At 45.1% G+C, this 19,759-nt stretch overlaps 2 protein-coding genes across 18 annotated transcripts in view; both read right to left on the minus strand.

The window, feature by feature from the left end:
* Positions 1–9,355, minus strand: part of svild (supervillin d) — a 77,290-nt gene extending 67,935 nt beyond the window's left edge. For 8 of the 17 annotated variants that reach the window (XM_088905969.1, XM_088905978.1, XM_088905979.1 and 5 more), the window contains exon 1: positions 6,605–6,909. The gene's annotated coding sequence lies outside the window, so the exon portion shown is untranslated. The other 9 variants (XM_088905986.1, XM_088905984.1, XM_088905983.1 and 6 more) reach the window with 5 other exon arrangements.
* A 979-nt stretch (positions 9,356–10,334) lies between these two features.
* cdk21 (cyclin-dependent kinase 21) lies at positions 10,335–18,588 on the minus strand. The gene is made up of 7 exons (XM_088905991.1): positions 18,299–18,588; positions 16,647–16,779; positions 14,690–14,857; positions 13,980–14,089; positions 12,805–12,855; positions 12,271–12,403; positions 10,335–11,564 (listed from the first exon to the last, which is right to left on the minus strand). Exons 1-7 carry the CDS (start codon positions 18,586–18,588, stop codon positions 11,451–11,453), a joined length of 999 nt encoding a protein of 332 aa, XP_088762117.1. The 3' UTR covers positions 10,335–11,450.
* Between the last annotated feature and the right edge of the window lie 1,171 nt (positions 18,589–19,759).

A 19,759-nucleotide genomic window follows, 5' to 3' on the forward strand; every position in this document is an offset into this window, starting at 1 on the left:
TGCTCTCGAACCAGTCCAGAGAGCCAGACACATTGACGGGCTACAGAAACAGGACTTCTTGAGTCCTGAACAGAGAAGGACCTGATACAGGATTGTGTAATTCTTCACTACATCAACAATCTACCCTCCTTCATAATCAGCAGTGAAACAAGTGGAAATTTGAAACAAAAGAATTTAAAACACTTTTTTACACACTATGGTTGAGGGAGTGTGAGACTCTTTTTCTCAGTAATCCACACAATTCTGGTGAATCAAGCTGATTTCTTTATTGCAATAAAGAAAGGTTGACAGATGAAGTTAACAGGTTAACCTCGTCTCTCACTCACGTTCCTAAGAACAGGAACAGCCTTTTATTCTTGAAGATGCACAAATTTTTCATACAAAAAAAAAACACATTTATGACTGGTCAGTAGCAATTTCTTACCATATAAGGTGTAAACAAGGTCAGAACATTGGCAGTAAGGTCACCCCCGGGCAATCAACCAAGACCCTAATCAGCTGAGCCCCTGTTCCCTTTCATCACACATTGCTAAATCACACGTCAGACACATGAGCTACAGCTCCACTCAAGGGAGCCTGAAGAAACCTCGGCCAGCCAGGAGAGCACAAAACAGGGAAGCACTTCTTGAGGACCTAACTGCTAACTGCTAACAGTCACAGGTTCCTTCAGAAGAATGGCACAAGCAGCCCATTCATGTTGTCTCGACTTGTTTCTAACTGGCCATATGTTCAATAGAACTCAATAGAAACAAAAAAATGAAATATTTATGTTATTACTGGTTTCTTTAAGTACTTCTTTTGTAATTTTGTTTTGCAAGAAAAAAATACGAAACACTGCAGTGAGGCTTCTGAACTTTCTGAAGACTGCATGTCTGCAGCAGAGGGCTCAGTAAATCACATCCAAGATGTCTAGACTTCTCTGAGAAGGGGATTACTTAAACTGTGAATGATTCCTTTAGTGCTGAAACTCCAGGGGGCTTCGCAGGGCTGTCACTGCTGAAGCTGAAGCTACATGAGCAGGCAGAATGAGCCCTGCACAAACACTCGTTTCCTGTTTTTGGCTGAAGGTCTGGCTCATTGATCTGCCTGCACACTATCATCATGCACATCTCCAGCTGAGCCGGCTCTCTAGACTGCGACAGGACTGGACTGTCAGATCGCTGTGGAAAGCACACTTTGCAAATGTGGGACAATGCAGCTGGCAGCCTGTTATTTTAAACAAGCCAAAGTGCGGTCTGGTGTGTCAAACATGCACAGAACAGCTTAGCAAAACTCTGATTATACCACTTTTTGGGATTAATTTCTGAAAGCTGAACAGGAGCTAACATTTAGGGTTTCTGGGTTTTGATCGCCCAAGAACTTAAATCAACATAAGAATTATTTCTAAGATTTCTGTTTCTAAGTTATCAGCCAAATACGTTGCAGCCAATATTTACAAACCTGCATAGTATCTTCTGCACAACATCTTCTGCTGCCCACCACAGAGTTCCCTTCTCACCTGATCTTGGGTTTAATGGTTCGACTCACAGCTTTTCCCTGACTCTCACGTCATGACTTGCATCATACACGCTTCTCATTCGCTCCAGCGAAAGCCACTGTGTACACTTCCCGGCCAACAGTGCTCATACCCCTTGCACATCTGAACCAGCTTGCTCAAACAAACCTACAGCACCACCATCACTGAAGAAAGAGCCGACAGCAAACTACAGGGGCTGCTACCAGGAGTAACTTCATCCAATTACATTGCACACCCACCATACCCAGTCACACTCAACAGGAAGACAGCACTCTCAGAACCCAGGGCATTTCAAGTGTCTCTTAAATAAAGGTATCACTATAATTATGTTTTAATTCCTTATGGCATCCCTGTTGCTGCCTTTCCCCTTCTTCGTTGTGCACCTCAGACACTTTTGGAATTTGTTTTTAATTCTACCACAAATTGTACATCTGCCAGTTTTTTTCCCCTCACGGCCGCAATTCCTCATGAACACATCTAGCATGTTGAAAGCTCTGTTGCCTGTTGAGCAACCGTCCGGGACAGGTATTTCAGCTGAGCACGTCAGAACAGTCCTGCAGAGAGCACCCCTGCACCAGGACACGAGAACCCCAGGCAGGATCCTATAGGACTGCACCCCGGCTAGCCGAACTGGGCACCAGTCTATTGTCGGGCACCACTAAACGTAGCCAGTGTGTCTTCAGAAGCTGGGAGCAGCCTGGAGCACTCGTGAGAAAACGTGTAAATTCCACGAAGGAGGTGCTCCAAGCTGGAATTGAACCCAGCTCTGTGCATATAGACAGTGTTTGGAAGACATGGGGTATTAAAATACTACCCTCTATAACTACATTGTGTTAATTGAATAGCGTTAAGGGCTCTCTCAGGAAAATCACAGGCTTTACACGAAAATGCAAAAAATGACCTAGTCTACATTTCTGACAAGACAATTTTCAAGCAATGCAAATTACTTGTGTAATCCAAACCAAAAGAAGATAAAACAGAGGGTTAAAGCAGTTCTTAATAATCTACCGCTCCACAATGTCGACTACAACAAAATATTTTAATGAAAGCTGACACCTAAGCTAAAGCTGAACTTCTTTCATACTGTGCATGTTGAAACAAACACCTGAAACAATCTTGAGTTTGCACAAGATAAAGTAAATAGGGATTTCTCAATATTCACTGTGCAGATAAAAGAGAATGCATGTTAAGCTTAAAAACGTGCCATTATCATTTCTGAGGGGTAGACAGCTTTTCAGATTTAATCCAATGAACCCAAAACAGAAGTACAAAATCAATATGCACACATCTCCAAATTTGTTTCTTCTTCAGTAGACGCTTAGCTGCAGCCAGCCTCTGTGGAGAGACATTCATTTGCTAACTTTTCTAACCATTTTCCATTCTTCCATTTTCTAACTGCTTTATCCAATACAGGGCTGCAGAAGAGCCAGAGTCTATCCCAGCAAGCAACGGGCACAAGGCAGGGTACACCCTGGACGGGACGCCATCGCAAGGCAGACAGACAAACACACACACTCGCACCAGGGCCAATTTCCCCAGAAGCTGAATGAACTTCCAGTGTGTCTTTGGACTGTGGGAGGAAACAAGAGCTTCTGGAGGAAACCCATGTGAACGCGGAGAGAACCTACAAGCTCCACACACGGGTCCAGAATTGAACCCAGGTCCCCAGCACTGCGAGGCAGCAACGATAACCACTGCACCTCCGTGCCAGCTCCGTTTTCTCTCTTTTCAAAATCATGGGAAAGAAGATTAGGACGGTGGCATTTTAAATCTGTTACCCACATTCATGTTCCAGATCGGAGGTACAGACAGTGCAGTTTTGCCACAGACCATCTCTGAAACTCAGTCCGCTGGCATCCTGGTCCCTCACAACACATGGCCTCAGCATTACTGCTGCCTAGCAACTGCCAGCAAACACACGATAATTCAAACTCCATATGCACAAAGCTAATAGCAATCTACTATCTGCTTTGAGCAGGCATTCGTCATGAAAGGCTGTCACTACATTCTAATGATCTATTCAAGTTCATTTAAAAGATTCATGCAAAATCAACATTTGTACAGCTAATCACATATTTAGAGACTTTATAGAGGAAGCAGTTTATTTTAGTCCAAAACCATCCATCCATCTTCAAACCACTTGACTCAGTACAGGGTTGCGGGGGAGCCAGAGCCGAAACCAGCAAGCAACAGACTCAAGGCAGGATACGCCCCGGACAGGACAGCAGTCCATCACAGGGCACACAGACATAGACACACTCACAACAGGTCCGATCTGATCAGAAGCCAATTAATCTACCAGCATATTTTTGTGCTGTGAAACCAGAGCACCCAGAGTAAACCCACGCAAACATGGGGAGAACATACAAACTCCACACAGACAGCACTGCAGGAAAGGAACCCAGGGCCTCAGTCTTAGTGTCAGATTTTTTCATCCTGTTGCAGTGGCTTCTTTTCATTTCTTCGGGTTTCAATGGCTCAGGCACACAATCAGGGTACATGCAGCTGAGATGCAGCTACAGTACTTGTTTTTTAAGAGCATGGCGTTACACATCTTCCCCCAGGGGCAGATCCTGGAGCACGGCTGTGGTTCTGCGGCACAGATCAGTCTTGCTACATGATTGAAATTCCTCAGCTTGTACAAGTTTATCTTCTTGATCTAACCTGCACTCTTCTCTGCCCTACAACAAACAAGCCATGCTCTTCCTTTGCAGGTACGTTCCTGAGAAATCAGTCACCAGATACTTCAGATTTCATCCCCTGCTGCTAGATAACCTTCCCCACTTATTATTAGGTATGAGTATGGGGTTCATAATTCAGATGTGCACTTGTTTTGATCCTCTTAACTTGAAACTAATTAAAACAAACTTTTTCCTACTTAAAATATATAGAATATTATCACACTTGGAATGGTGGCCTCCAATAGGCCGAGCCCCGCCGCCTTCAACGTGGAACATGGGAGTTTCTATTGTGACGTGCAGATGGTTTCAAATGACTAATGATACCTTCAGTTGTCAGGAGGCAGTAAATCACCGACAAATTCTGAACTAACCTGACAATTATGTGGCTTCTGAAGTGGAAAACTAGTGAAAAGGTCACGTTCATCAAATCTGTAATGTTTATTAAGGTTTCAGGTGATGCAGCTGAAAGTTACAATGCCAGGGTCTCCGGGCAGGAGGGGGGAGTCCTGCCCACACTGCGGTCTGCACCTAAAGGAGTCTCGCAGACTCTGAGCTCACTGCAGAGGGCACAGCAGCCCAGGACCTTCCAGACAACTCACACCTCCTCGTGCCTGGCGGGGGTCTCCCATGTGTGTGACCAAATCCCAGCGGGGCGGGCGTGGGGCACACCCTGACAGGACCAGCGCTGGCTTCCCATCGGGGCAATCCCCTGCACCCCTTGAAACCCTGAGACCCCCCCCTCTGACCGCTCCACTGAACCCACTGTCGGCTCAGCTAGATCGGGCGTCCAGGCTCTGGAACTGGAGCTTGAGACCACCGAAGTAGGAAATGTCAAGCTCAGGCGTCAGCTTGTGTGATTAAACATGAAAAGAGAGAAGAACGCCTTCGGACAACTCAGTGAGCAGACGGAAAAAACACCTAGGTTCATTCCGGAAACCCAGGCAATTCTCCGGAGAAAGCGATTGTGAAGTATTCAGTGGTTGGGTTAAACACGATTCCTCTCTCCTGGACGCTGTGATTTGATCCATCTGCAAGGCTAAGTGCTGGCTGGCTTTTATTACTGCACCCTGAGACTTGGGGAATCCCTCCCATCTCTACACAGCACTTTTTTTCTTTCCCAGAGGCTCCACTGACTGATGATCGCCATCCCTGGGGCGCCTGTGGGAGCCGAGAGATAAACCGACTGCATGTTCCACTTTATCTGTGCTGATTATGTGGTACAGCGCATGGCTCTAACAGACCCCTACGGAAAACATTTTGGAAGTCAGCGATTTCATTTCCACCACTTAACTTCAGGACCAGGGCCAAATATGAAATCACAGCCTTTGCAAAGCCAGGCACTTCAGATTTGTGAAGTACCGCCGTCATTTTTTCCCTTAACTCGCGATGTCAGTCACGCCGAAGAGTCAGGTTACCCATCCTGGAATGGTCTAAATGAAATCTGTGAAATAAAAGCACATCTTGCTCGGAGGCCGTACTCGAATAAGACAGAAGTCCCGGTTTCTGCAGAGTTTTGTTTTCAGAGCTGAAACTCAAACCACCTGCGTTAGCCGCCCAGGAGACAGATACACCCCACCCTGGACTGCAGGATTCAGACCTGCTTCTGTGCACCGTGAGTCAAATGTCCTAGTACCTTAGTGGCATCACCTCATCACATGCGACACGATTCCTAGCTGCACATCGGAACTAACGATTACACTTTAAATCGCTTTTCAAAGGAGTGTTGCTATTGGCACAGTCACTGATCATATACGCCAGTATAGGTCGTTATGTGGTATTGTACACAACGTATAACGTCACCCCTGGATTTTCAAAGCGGAATCAACGCTTTAATAAACACACAAAAAAGTTCATCTTGCACCAAGACAAACAATACGTGGTTCCTCTTTATACAGTACAATAGGATTACTGAAATAAGCTGTGAAGGGGAACAGGTATTGTCTGCACCTAGATCACCTAACAACCTCAGAAGTGAACGCACTCTGTATTTTAGTACAGAGGAAGTCAAATCATTTTACTGTACGCCTTGGTTGGAGCTCGTCCTTCTGTCCAAGAGTACAGTTTGAAACTCTCGGTCGCACTTCAGTCTGTTCAAAAGGACCGTTTCTTAAAAGCGTTTCGCTTTCGCTGTTAACCAGAAACGTAGACCGAATATCGGTCAACTTCGTTCTGTGAAGACATCATTTTGTACAACAAAGCTTAAGTTTTCCTCCTAATTTGTCAAAATCTAATGTTTTCAAAACAAGATATATTAAACGTAGTTTACCTCTCAGGCTCGTGTGTGCGGGGAAGTCCTGGCGAACCAAACCAAAACAGTGCAGCTCGACTTATAAAGGCGCTTAGATTTAATGTGATAGGGATCTCCTCGTAATAAAATGAGACCAAAGTTAAAACTCAGATCACCTACCTACACCTCGGGGCGTTGAAGCACGACTGGACACTGGGCTAACGTGGGAGAAACTATTACTGCCGCTGTCGATACTTCTGACGACTCGCCGCGGCTCGCCTCGCCGAAACACAGCCGGTCAGCTGCAGACTGCCTTTCCAGTCTCGCCCAGGAGGTCGGATGCGCGCAGCTGCTGGTCAGGCTCACCGCGTGCTTCAGAAGTGCACTTATCCTCTTAGGAAGGGTTATAGGACTTAATTATCGCGACTTTTACACAGGCACAGAGCAACCCACCCAGCTGGCTCGGGAGAGGTCTGTTGCCGTGCGCCCGCCCCTCCTGAGCCCGCAGTCCAGTGCATGCCCAGACTCACTCCTGCTCAGACAGAGGAATTCGCGCACAGCACAGGCGCCTGCCAGCCACCAGCTCGTCCCGGACCTCGGGCCACGAAGCCCATTTCTGACAGACCTTCGTCGCCTGCACTTCGTACGGTCCTGGAGCCCTGGACGTTGTCAGGCGTCACACTCCGACAGATGTTGGGGAGGGGAAGGGAGGGGAGTGGGGGGGACTTAACCGTGGTTAAAAATGAACTACTTTCAGCTATGCACTATAAGGAAAACAGAAGAATACTGAAAATAGACGTGATGACATTGTTGATCACGTCTTAGGCTTGACTGTGCTGCCACGGATCATTTCAGCTCCCCTCGCTCGCAGCAGGGCGATCCAGACTTCAAATCAAACTAAACAGACGTGCTTGGTATGGTCCCCCAATACACAATCATCAAATGCCATCCACTGTCATTTTAAAAACTGACAATACTGTTATCGCAATGGTGTACGTACGACAGGCTAGGTATTGCTGTATTGCTACTGTCTTGCACAGGGACTCCACAGGGAGGCGTTGCCAGTGCTGGAGAAACTGGGGTCACCTGTGCTACTCCCTGAGCTGGCTACACCCCTAGTCTGCTCTTGCCCACCGTCAGTGTCATGTCTCTGCCTACACCCCCTCCCCATTCCTCCACTGCCCGGATTGCCAGGGCCTCTGCCCTCTCAACACTGCAAACAAGCAACGCACTAAAGCTCACCATTCTCAAACTAGCCGTGTCCTTTACAGATTGTGCTCATTTACTATAAACATGAATTGCTCACCAAGAGGGTGTCTACATGACTTCATTTGTATCCAGTCCATTTATGCTCGATACTGTTTCTGGTCATTTTGCTTGTAGCAAAATGCAGAACTTACTGTTTTATCGTATTAGTGTCATTGTTAATTTCATTCCGTTGTACTTGTAAGATACCAGATCTATAGCACTCATTCTAACTTTTGAGTGCATGGTAAGTCATGCTAGATAAGGGTATCTGCTAAGAAAAGTGTATAATAAGGAAAGCAGTGAGAGTTTGCACAGACTACGTAAAGTAGGCTACCGCTTTCTGTCAGAACAGATCACTGGTGGGGCACAGCTGTTTCCCCTTGAGTAACTTGTGTGCAATAATTCCAGTAGATGCCCTGCAGTGCAAATGAGTCTCCATTTCATAGTTAGAAATTAAAGATGTTTTCAATTCATTTTCCGGGGTTACATACATAATTAAATTGAAAAAAAGACATGCATGGTAGAAATAATATTAATTTTTATGTCTCTTTTTAGACAACCCTGACACCTCTCAAATATGGCAAAACCAACAGTTCTGCAGAAAAGCTGCACTATACTGTCACTTTTGATTCCAGCTGTCTGTAAATAACATTGGGATCTTTGAAGAAGCCTGATCAGCATGCAAACTTTATGCAACGGCCACAAGGCTGTTCAAAGGAGTTGTTTTGCCTACATCTGCATTGGTTTCTGTACAGAACCTTCCAGTATGTTTGTTAAGATGATTTCTCCTAGATGGAGAAAAAGATCATGCAGAAGTCAGACTTGCTTCCTGTCCTGATGGAGTAAAAGCAATTCGAATCTTTCTGAAAGCAGCACATGGCTGCCAGCTCATTGCTCTGGAAGGTAAGAAATGTTAAAGAACAAAAATACAGGAAGAACAATGGCCAGTCTGGCCAAACCAATTCTTTAAGTTTTTATATCCAGTTACTTATGAACAACTTCAAATTAGCCCTCAAAACAGCTGTTGTAATACAATTTATAAACGTATGTTAATTTGCAAATACTGTAAAAATGTATTGTTATTGTAGCACTATCAGAAACATAGGAAACCCAAATCTTTTTTGTTAACTAATTTAATATACTTGTAAATCAATTCAAAACAAACATCAGACAAAACAAAACATCCGTCCGATTCATTTGCAATGCATTGGATATTGATTAAACACAAGATACAGGCAACAGGAGACTGCATTGTCGTTTTTGAAGAGAAAGTTTCATGATGTAGGTTCAAGAGTTTCACGAGGTTTTAATGAGACAAAAAGGCTTCCAAGCTCTACATCATTGTAAAAAAACATAAAAAAAACAAAACACTGGCACCACCTTATAGTGCTGTTTTACATGCAGTGTTTGTCTGCTGTATCAAAGCCCAGGATCAAAGAGTTTGTGAAGGTACTTACTTGAGCTGCATCAGGATCTCATTTGGATCTATGCAAATTGGTCCTGCTTTCAGTGCCGGGCTCTGCCATCTGTGCGCTCATCAATACCGAGGCCAGGCCATGTAGGGAGACCCAGCCAGGCTAGTGACACCAGAGAGTCCCTGATAAAAATATCTCCTGCGCCTCAGCATTCCTCATCCCAGCCCCGTTCCAAATGCACGACACAGCGCACGAAGGCCACGCAGCTAAAAGCAGCCTCTCCGCCGCAGAACAGATGTCAATTAGCGCTGCAGAAAAAGAATAAGTATGGCTTTGCCTCCAAGCAGGGAAAAAAAAGCCCTGGTTGAAAATGGGTTTAATGATTTTTATATGGAATAGCAATCCTCGGTCTGTCTATAACAATTATGGGATATAAAATATCTCACACACACCCATGTGTTATATGTCCTTTCCCTTTGCAAACCTAATGCATTCACAGAATGCATTTGCAGAAGTAAAATGTTCCCAATTATGCATGCATTTATCAGTTTTTTTGTGTGTGTGCCTTCATGTTTTATTATAATTTAGATCTTAAACGTGCTTTCTGAAATCTAATTTCTCTAAATTGTGGTGCGGAAGTTGCTGCCAAGAGCCTCTCACAGTGTCAGCACACAACACAACAATGCAGCGTATCGTGGTACTGAAGTTTCTCTTAGGTGGGTATTTTCTAAATATTTTGACTTTGAAATTTTGACTTTTCCAATAGGGAGAGCCCCTTCTCAAGCAACCTCTCTCGGCAAAGACTGAAACGTCAACATAAAAGCATGGTTAAAAAAGAAACAATCACTCTGTATGTCGTTTCTGTAAGTTATGTTGTTGGACCAATAGGAGACACTCCTCCCTCACTGCCCCAGAGTGATGGCCAGGGACACTGCACTGCAGAAAACAATGGTCATAGTGGGTTTAAATTGCAGACCCTCTGAGAGCAGGTCAGAAACCAAAACCAAATTATCACCTAACAATAAGTTGTTCAAAGCATTTTTGTCAGGTAAAACATAAAGCAAACCTTCCACGACAAAGTGATGGCAACACAATTTTAAAAGCTTTGGTACTGCAGTACCACCTACTGTTCATATGTGGTCAATGCTCACTGGCATTAGTTGCATAATAAATCTGAATTCCTTCTGCAATTTTACAATTAGATATTAATTAGAGATATGAATTAAGCTGCTATTTATTTTATTAACTAACACCACTTACAATGTACAGCACAACAGGAACAGAAGAAAGAAAGGTTTCTACTTCGAATAAAATGACAATAGTTGAAAAGATAAACATCAGGTGTCCTGCAGTGCACAGTGAGTCCCCATAAACACAGAACCCTGTGTTTCCAGAGAACGTTTCTATTATTAAAATCTCATTAACAAATAAAACTTCACAAAGCATTTACAAAACAACAAAACAATTTAACAACCAAAAGATACAAACGTCAGCACTGGCAGAAATGGAACAGGCAGTGTGCTACAGTCTTACAATATCCTGCAACATACGTATGCAGTCTAGAAAAACAGTGGGTAATTACTCTCTCCAGCATTTCTCGAATTACACAGCATCTCATCTATTCTATAAACACTCCATTATCAAAACTCTCGGGAAAACATAAAACGAATAACACACTTTTCACTTGAATCTTCAAAGCTGAATAATCTCGAGCCACCCAAATTCAAACTACAAATTCAGCCCAGATCAATCAACGCACAAACTCACCTGCCAAGTGTTCATCCCAAATACATTTTTCCATTACGAGGTGGAATCTCCCATCATGGGGCACTTTGGAAATCTGGGATTGATATTAAGAATGTTTTTACAGGTCTTCACTAAAACTCTACCAAAATCTGGTTGAGAGGAGGTTCAAACAGTGAAGAGTGACACTAGCATCAGGTAAAACCGAGATGAACTGCTCTAATCCCATGGTATCACCATCCGATTTCTCACCTCTTTCTCAGGTCTATAAAAATAAAATACAAACAAAAACAAAAAATATAGGAACCCCTATTTCAGAGCTGGAATTAGGCTCACAGATTGTCATGCTGTCTGACAGCGTGTGCCAGGGTTCCACTTCTGCTGCTGAAGTTGTTTTTGAGACAGATGCATTGTTATGTCCAGAAAGTATTGCATATTTCAAACCTGATAGCTGCAAAAGATTTAATTAAAATGAACACATCTAATTACAGATGAACACATAAGGCCTGTTATTAAACCAAATCAATTCGACATGGAAAAAAAAAACTTCAAACTGCTTGCTTCCCAACCCCTTGGCGTCCTGTCAGCTCCTGCTGGTCTGGCTGTGCTCTCTGCGCTGCTTACTTTGCAGACACTCTCTCTTTCCAGCGAGGGGGAGCACGCGAGGAAAGAAAAGGGTGACGCAGGGCTTCTGCAGCCGAAATCCGTTTCGCCGGACTGAAGAGAAGGCATTTCTGCAGGTGACAGGACAAGCCATGAGCGGTATTCCACTCCTGCTTCCACTTTCCACCTGAAAATCTGCACTGGGATTTTGAGGAGAAGCAAAACACTCAGGCACATGATAAGCTTTTTTAGAAGTCATACGGTACTCCTAAAGACTCCTAAAGTCTTTTTTCTCAGGAGTCACTGTGCTTGCAGATCAGATGTCATGGTGTACAGATGGGGCTGTTACAGTGAAGGACTCCCTTCTGGCCCCCAGAAATGCGCAACAGACAGTCTTACAAGTCTACGGTTCATCTCAAACATACATTGGTAGATATTTGCTTTTCTAAAGGGCAGCATGGTGGCGCAGTGGTTAGCACTGCAGCCTGACAGTGCGGGGGCCCTCGGTTCAATTCTGGGTCTGGGGTACTATCAGTGTGGAGTTTGCATGTTCTCCACATGGGTTTCCTCCAGGTGTCCCAGATTCCTCCCACAGTCTAAAAACATACTCAAGGTTAATTGGCTTCTGGGCAAATTGGAGTGTGTGTTTGTGTGTGCCCTGTGATGGAGTGGCGTCCCATCCAGGGTGTATCCTGCGGTGCAGCTGCTGCTGGCTGGGACAGACTCTGGCTCCCCCGAGACCCTGAATTGGATGAGTCAGTTAGAAAATGGACGGGGGTGTTGAAAGTCTTCCTAAATTCTGACCCCACGCAGGCCCCCATTCTTACTCAAACTTACCAACAGCAGGTCGCTGCCTTGCTCGTCCATGTTCTGGATCACTGGGTCTACGATATCGGACATCTCCCAGAACGACGAGTACTGCAGAGGGGCCTGTGCGGGCCACTCCTCCTCCCGGGGCAGACCGATGACCCTGCGGAGACAACATTCTGGTTGAGCACTGAAGCCCGACAGGAACCAGCACCTCGCACTTTCATTTCTCAGCCTGGGGGCTCAAGCCGGCAGCTCTTAAGCAATGCAAGATGAGCTCCGGATGTAATCGGCTTCTTATGGTCTGGGCTAAACTAGTACACTGTGACTGGATTTCCACAGCTGGCCCAGTACTGTCAGGGCAGGGTGAGCTCAGCTCGCTGGGTAACAGAGACCTCAGCTACCTGCCAGCACCTCTCCTGTAGCAAAGCCTGAGAAATACAAGATGCTTCTCTTGTGGCTGTAGCTTAAAGTCAGGTTGATTTACAACTACCAATTGCTGACTGAAGACGTTATTGCAAGAAAAATAATTCTAGGTGGTTTAAAGGGAAACACAAACTTAACTCGAAGATCTTGTGGAGCTGCTGTATGTCGGAATATCCAAGAAATAATGGCCTGGAAAACAAAAGTGAAACAAAATAGAATTTAATCCTGCATACTCTTTACTTCAGCAGTTTATATTTTACGTTGTCTCATACCTACATTATGAGACCTCTACACACATACTGTGACACACAGCAGTGCTGTGCCAAACTCACAGATTACATTCTTCCTTGAAGTCCTTGTCTTCATGGTCCCATTAAAATTCAAACCAGGAAAAGCATTTAGAAACCATGGCTGGCAAAATGTTTGTGTGCCTATCACCCTTTGGCTGCTTTCCATCCAAAACGTTTTGAAATGTCAAACCTTGACATTAACAATTTCATCTCTGTCTAGTATCACTCTGAAATCCATAAAACAGACTGATCCATCCGAATGACTGAGACTAAAAGCTTTTTTCTAAAGATGGAAATTTTGGAAAATGTCCTCTGTCTATTCAAAAGGCCAGGTTGTTAAATACGTGCTCAAAGGGCCATCTCTGCATACGTGCCAAGACAGCAGAATTCTTGAGCTCAGCTTATGTGTAATTCTGAGTCAGTGAGTTCTTTTAAAAATCCATATATATGTTATGCATTCTGATGAAAAGGAGAGTATAACTCCTTATGACTCTATGGTTTAACATATTTAGACATATTCGATCTTCACCTAGTCTTTAACAAGTCCTCATTGATAAAACTAACCTCACTTTACAAATAACACACAAGAATTCTACTTTGCCCGTTATTTAAAAAAAAATCAGCCAGCATTCAATATCTTTGTGTGATCAAGTTAAATGCACCCTCAAGTTTTGTCATCTAAGTTAAGGGGTGTGTAGAATCAGGTTCACCAAAATATGTGCCAGTGATCAGCTGATCCACCTGTATATAAAAACAGACACTTTGTCCGTTTAGTCTTAAGCACAATGTTTGACTTGCAATGAGCTGACTGGCCCCAGTCATACTCATAACTCTACCAGGAGCTGCTTTAAGGGTGATAAGTGGGTGAAGAAAGGGATGCAAAACTATGAATACTGGGTATTCTGAAGACATGCAGGGACCCACTCCTGTCCACTGGAGGATTAGAATCAAACCCCACGGACCAAGGAAATCAGGAATTCCCAGCTGTTTCCGCTCCGGGTACACACAGGTGCTCAGGCATACCGGAGGAGATAGAGCTCCGCGAGAATGCAGCCAGTGCTCCACATGTCCACAGAGGGGAGGTAGCTGGAGTACAGCAGAACTTCTGGAGCTCTGTACCACAGGGTAGCAACCTGGATGACAAAAAGCGAAACACAACAACCTTAGAAAGTCTGGTAGCTTTTTTCTTTCAATTACCACCCTTTGAGAGTGGTATCCCAAAGTTTATTATCATGGCAAAGCACACCAGAACAAACTTATTTGAAGGCCTAAGGCCATAAGAAAGTCCCCATTTCAACATCAGCTCATCTGTAATTCCTCAAACCGTATCTCACTGGAACACTTGATAACCGCAGTCCGGCATGCACTCGGCCACACCACCAGATAAGCATTTTCCTCCAAACCAAAACGCCCTTTGTCTTTCAACACCAGAAAAAAAGCTTGAAAGTTAAAAAGTAGCCAGAGGCAACATGTTCAAAAAACATTCATGGAAGATTAAAGCAGAAAGACAGATCGGAAAGCAAGACGATTTCAGAGATGTTCTTCAAGTGTCAAACTGTATCCAGCATGAACCTTACCCCTCGACAGATCTGCACAGTACTGTTAGTTTCACCCCGGACTTCCCATATGTACAAAACTTTTCCAAAGCCTCCCACAGATTGTACGGAACTTCTGCCAGGACTCCACTGGGATTTACAACAGCGCCCTGTGGCGCGTCCTGATTGGAGACCCACCCCTGGTGTCAGGGCCATGTGGAAGCTGTAGAGCCGGGCCAGGCCAAAGTCGGCGATTTTCAGCTGCCCCCTGCTGGTGATCAGGATGTTCTCTGGCTTCAGGTCGCGATGGACCACAAAGTTGGTGTGCAGGAAGTCCAGGCCGCTCAGCAGCTGTCCCATCAGGTCCTGAAATCAGAGAGAAGTTTGCTGTGGCCCTTCCTCCAGAGATCAGTAACACAGGGCACCCATGAAAAACACAGCAGTGTTTATACTGACATTTCCCTCCACCAGGCACTGTGGGGAATCAATAAAAAAAGGAAAATATAGAGTTACAACACAGAATCTAAACCAAGTGCTGTTAAGATATGTAACACTGGTGGCACCTCATTTAAAATATTGTTTTCATCATCATGTTACAAAAAAGATATTTTGCTCTCTGTAATCTGCCCAGCACAAAATGTTTAAGGATACTTTTCTACACTAACAAGCTAAGATGTGAATCTTTTTTAGTCTTGAACAGAAAAGACTATAAAATAACTTGATTCAAGTGTCCAAAACCCTCAAAGGAATTAAAACTGTAACCAAGTGGACTTCTTCAGAATCAACACTGAGTGTTGTACCACAAGACAAACTGGATGAGAACACAAGACTCTTCTTCGTACACACGGCTTTGGGAGTGCAGAACTATCCAGCTCTGAGCATGGAAGTAGTCAGTAATGATTGCAGAACTAGCCAACTGTGAGTTTGGAAATAAAATAAAAAAACGTAGTTAAACTGGAATCTGGGCAGCATGGTCAGTTCCTGGGGTGCAATCCGTGTGGAGTTTGCATGTTCTCTTTAAGTATGTGGATTTCGTTCAGGTGCTCCGGTTTACTACCATAGTCCAAAGACATGCTGGCAGGTTGATTGGCTTCTGGGAACACTGGCCCTGGTGTGAGTGTGTGTGTGCCCTGCAGTGGACTGGCATGCTGTCCAGGGTGTACCCTGCCTTGTGCTCATTGCTTGCCAGGATAGGATCTGCCGCCCCTGAGACCCAGTATCAGATAAAGTGGCTGGAAAATGAATGCAAGTTAAAAGTGTAAACTTTTCTTCATTTTTTTCTGCTCATGTATTCCACCTTGTTTTTTTATTCTTGTATTATACAGTTCTTCGATTTACTCTGCAGGAAAGATGCCAACAAACCTTTATTCTGATTTAATGTCTGGCTTTAAAAAAACAGGACCCAGTCTGTTTTTAACCAGAAAATGGATATAAACATTTACATGTGCAGATGTCGATTCTATTTCTTTAAAAAACTGTTTACAAAGTAGACGGCGATAAAACACAACACTAGAAGAGACAGCCCCTTCCTAAGGAAATGCGCATGTGATGAATATACAAGAGCTCTATGTAACAGTACAGGGGTTCCAGAACTGACGATCACACATCATCATGTGCTGCTAATCACCAGTTGTGCTCATGGCAGCTGACTGGCGCCAGTCCATCCTGCCGGAGAAACTACTCTCTCCAAACCTCGATGCAGGATATGAAGAGCACAGAGTTGGCGTTAGTGTAGGAGCTGTGAGCCAGAAGCAGCCTCAGACACGCCCTGGTCGGACTGAAATTAGACGCACAAGAACCGCGTGTGACGGACTTTAAAGTTTAATGCCCGTTCGCATTCCGACAATATCTGTCATGGTACCGTAGCAGTTGTAGCAAAACATGTTGATGTCCGACGCCGTATTTAACCCTGCTTCTGCTTCGTTACTTTTATCATCAAAGATTTATCCAGTTAGGTCTGGTGATCCGATCACGCCGAATTTCTCACGGGCTAATCACTGAATAATAAAGAGGAATCTGCAGGTCAGGTCTGCATCTACCAGCTTCAGGTGCGCTCTGGCTGAAACGCACATTCTGGCTCGATGATCTGCGTTGCCCTGCCTGAGCTGGTTAAAGCAGCTGGAACAGGGATGGATGGTGTTCTGGGTATTCTCACCTTGATGGTGTCGACGAGCAGGCCAGAGGGCGGGGCCGCCTTCAGGTACACGGCCAGGTCTTGGTCAATGTACTCGAACACCAGCGTCAGGTCCAGCTCCTTCTCCAGCAGCTTCGCCGACACGCCGAACAGCCTGAGCGACAAGCGGCGTCTCACGGGTGAGCCAAGCCTCCGCAACGCATTCTTCCAGAACACGGGAGTCAAAGCCAATGAGCACGCAACACAATAAAGGAAACTCTTTGAGTAATAAAAACAAAATCCATGAAATACATTTTTATGTACAACAAATGGAGCCCACGATTTTGCTCTGGTTTCCCTTCAAATGGCTCTTCCGAGGTAAATTCCTCAACTTATCAGTTTTGATTTGGGAAAACAGCTGCCTGGATCTGTTGGGTCAAACCCACCCATCTTCCTCCCACTGCCTCCAGTGCAGAGTGGTAGGGGAGCCGGAGCCTGTCCTGGCAAGCAGGGGGCACAAGGCGGGTGGGGTACAACCTGGACGGGATGCCAGCCCATCACTGGGCAGACAGACACACACACAGCAGGGTCAATTTTCCTAGAAACCAGATCACCCGCACAAAAATGAGGAGAACATCCGAACTCCATGCAGACAGCACCCCAGGAACTGAACCCAGGGCCCCAGCATGGCCCTGGACCTGCCCATATCCAGGTACAAGGTGTCAAGAAAGCCCACACCTGAGCTACTGTACTGTACCTCTTCCGTCACCTGAAGAGGGTTCAACAGCTGAAATGTTGCGTCTCTTTTCCTTTTCTTTCAGCAGGGAATAAACTTTTACCTGTTCCTTTGCAGCCTGTGCATGCTGACGCCGCTCCCTACTGGAGCAAGTTTAATAAAGTACTCTTTGAAGACGTCTAACAGTGTTTATGATCATACAGTACATTAGCACAGCCTTTGACATTTCTTTTCCCCGAGAAATGCATTTTGCACACAGCGTTTCAATAATGCCCCCTAAGGCAATTACCGCTTACAGTCGTCATTCAGCAAAGTATTGAGTAAAGCGAACGAAAATGGGTGCTTCGTATTCAACATAGTTATCTATTCAGGGCAAACACATTTTACAATAAAAGTAAATAGTGTGATTGCGATATTCAGCTACAATCACTTGCATGTTGCAATATAATGTATTATTTACCAAAAACAAATAAAAGTCTGAATGTTGTATTAATAACTGCCACAATGATCTTAAAATAATAAAAACAAAGGGACATGCTTGCATTTGAGGCAAACCTTTTAGCTGTCATTGTATCCTCAGAAATAATGCAATGTGAGAGCTATAGTGATTGTTTTGATTTGTGTGGCGATGGACACTACTGTAAAGCTGCTGTAGTGCACTGCTGTCACACTGTCAAAGTGAACTGGCCCTGTGGTGACCGTGTGTCTGTGCCGATGAACTGATGCCCATCCAGGCTCTGGCTCCCCTGTGGCTGTGGACTGGATGACGTGGTTAGAAAACGGATGGATGGATGAACGTCTTTTCCCACTTTGTTACTTGCTTGTATGCATGGCAATTTCTAAATTACTACATCATTCACATGGATTTTCAAATGTAATAAAGTATAATTACACGGGCAAGGGGAGTCCAGACTGCATGTGCAACAGCTACAAGAAGCAGGGCTTCTGACAGCCATACCTGACTACGTTTGGGTGGCTGAAACACTCGATCTTCTTGAGCACCGCCACCTCCCTGATCATGAATGCGGGGATGCCGTCCCGTCCGTGGCCGGCCACGCTGAGCTTCTTGAGGGCGACCAGGCGCCGCTGGCCCTGGGTCTCCCGGGCCTTGTACACCTTCCCGTAGGCGCCCTCGCCCACCTCCGCCAGCCTCTCGTACTCCTGAGCCGCGCAGTCGCCCGCGTCCATCGCTCCTCCGTGCACACCGCAGCTGCCGGCCGCAACGCCAGACGGGGAAACGTTTCGCATGCACCCCGACGGGCGACGGGAGCCGGTAGCAAACGTTAGAGAAGAGAATGTGCAGAAAAACAGTGACCTAAAGATGGCCGTTATACCTGAATACTTCCAAAGAATAAATTTCTCCTGTCTGACGTAGGTCATGTGTCATGATTATAAAACGTTTGGGTTTTGTCAAGATCAATGCACAGTGTGAAATCTATAGTCAAATTTTGTTCAGCATTACTTGGAAACAAAGTAAAATAACCGTTGCTAAAACGTGATAATATTCCAAACGTGAAGTGAGAAAATTCTACATGTGACCCCCAAGTCACAATAGTTAACGAGAAATAACTTATAGTTTCATCAGCTCTACTTTTAAAAACTAAACCTTAACAATATTGGGGGGGGGGAAATACGGCAATGCCTTGATAATAAATTAGCCACCAAAACGTAAACCCTTCTCTTAATTTAAAGCCACTAAAATACCGCTACCCCTCACATTGTACACGACAAGCCGAAACTCAGAAATCGCCCAACTCACAAGCTCCTCCAGCACAGAGCCCGGCCAGCGGCTAGCAGCGAGACAGGTACCGTGGGAGCTCCGCTTTCGGGCACTTTATGGCGCTATTGTATCAATCCAGCTCCGGGACAGCTAATCAGATGTCTGGAAGTGTTGCACGAACATGGGTGCTGGCATCGTGGTGCAGGCATGACACGGGCGTGCTTTACCGAGGTCGCATAATACAGGAGTTAACCGCAAAGCAATCTTTAAGAAAGGCTTTGGAGCGATGCGGTGACACTTGCTAAACTTTCCCCCCCTGCCTGCACATTTCCAGCATTCCCACCAACTGCCCGTTTAGACAATTCACCGTTACTAGCAGGTTATTAACGCTGCTGTCGTCTTCATGGACTGCTTGCTCTCAGATTCAGGTTACTGCTGCAAATAGTATATTAACTTCCAAACCTGAATTTCAAGAGCACAGTGCATCAGTATGGGAAGTGGGGACAGTATGCGTTACCCTTCAGCCGAGAAGTTGTAACTGGAGGCCTGTAACGTTCCTGAGTTAGATTACTAGGTCATTAAAGGTCTATGGCCCGCTTATAAAGTTCGTTTATTAATCTCACTTTCCTAGCACAGTCCCAGCAAAGTCGGGTGGGTATTGAGGGTTTTGAAATGCACGTAATCGAATTACAGTGCTCA

Source organism: Atractosteus spatula, chromosome 26 (genome assembly GCF_055471065.1).
Source record: "Atractosteus spatula isolate fAtrSpa1 chromosome 26, fAtrSpa1.hap1, whole genome shotgun sequence".
Lineage (NCBI taxonomy): Eukaryota > Metazoa > Chordata > Actinopteri > Semionotiformes > Lepisosteidae > Atractosteus > Atractosteus spatula.

Bases quoted from the DNA above. Each gene is read 5' to 3' on its own strand.
- cdk21 (XM_088905991.1), bottom strand. From the start codon at position 18,588: ATGCGAAACGTTTCCCCGTCTGGCGTTGCGGCCGGCAGCTGCGGTGTG. The intron at 14,090-14,689 runs GTGGGTCTCCAA...TTTGTCATCCAG, and splicing joins ACATGGCCCTGACACCAGGG to GTTGCTACCCTGTGGTACAG. The intron at 11,565-12,270 runs GTAAGTTTGAGT...TGTCACCTGCAG, and splicing joins AAGGCAGCGACCTGCTGTTG to AAATGCCTTCTCTTCAGTCC.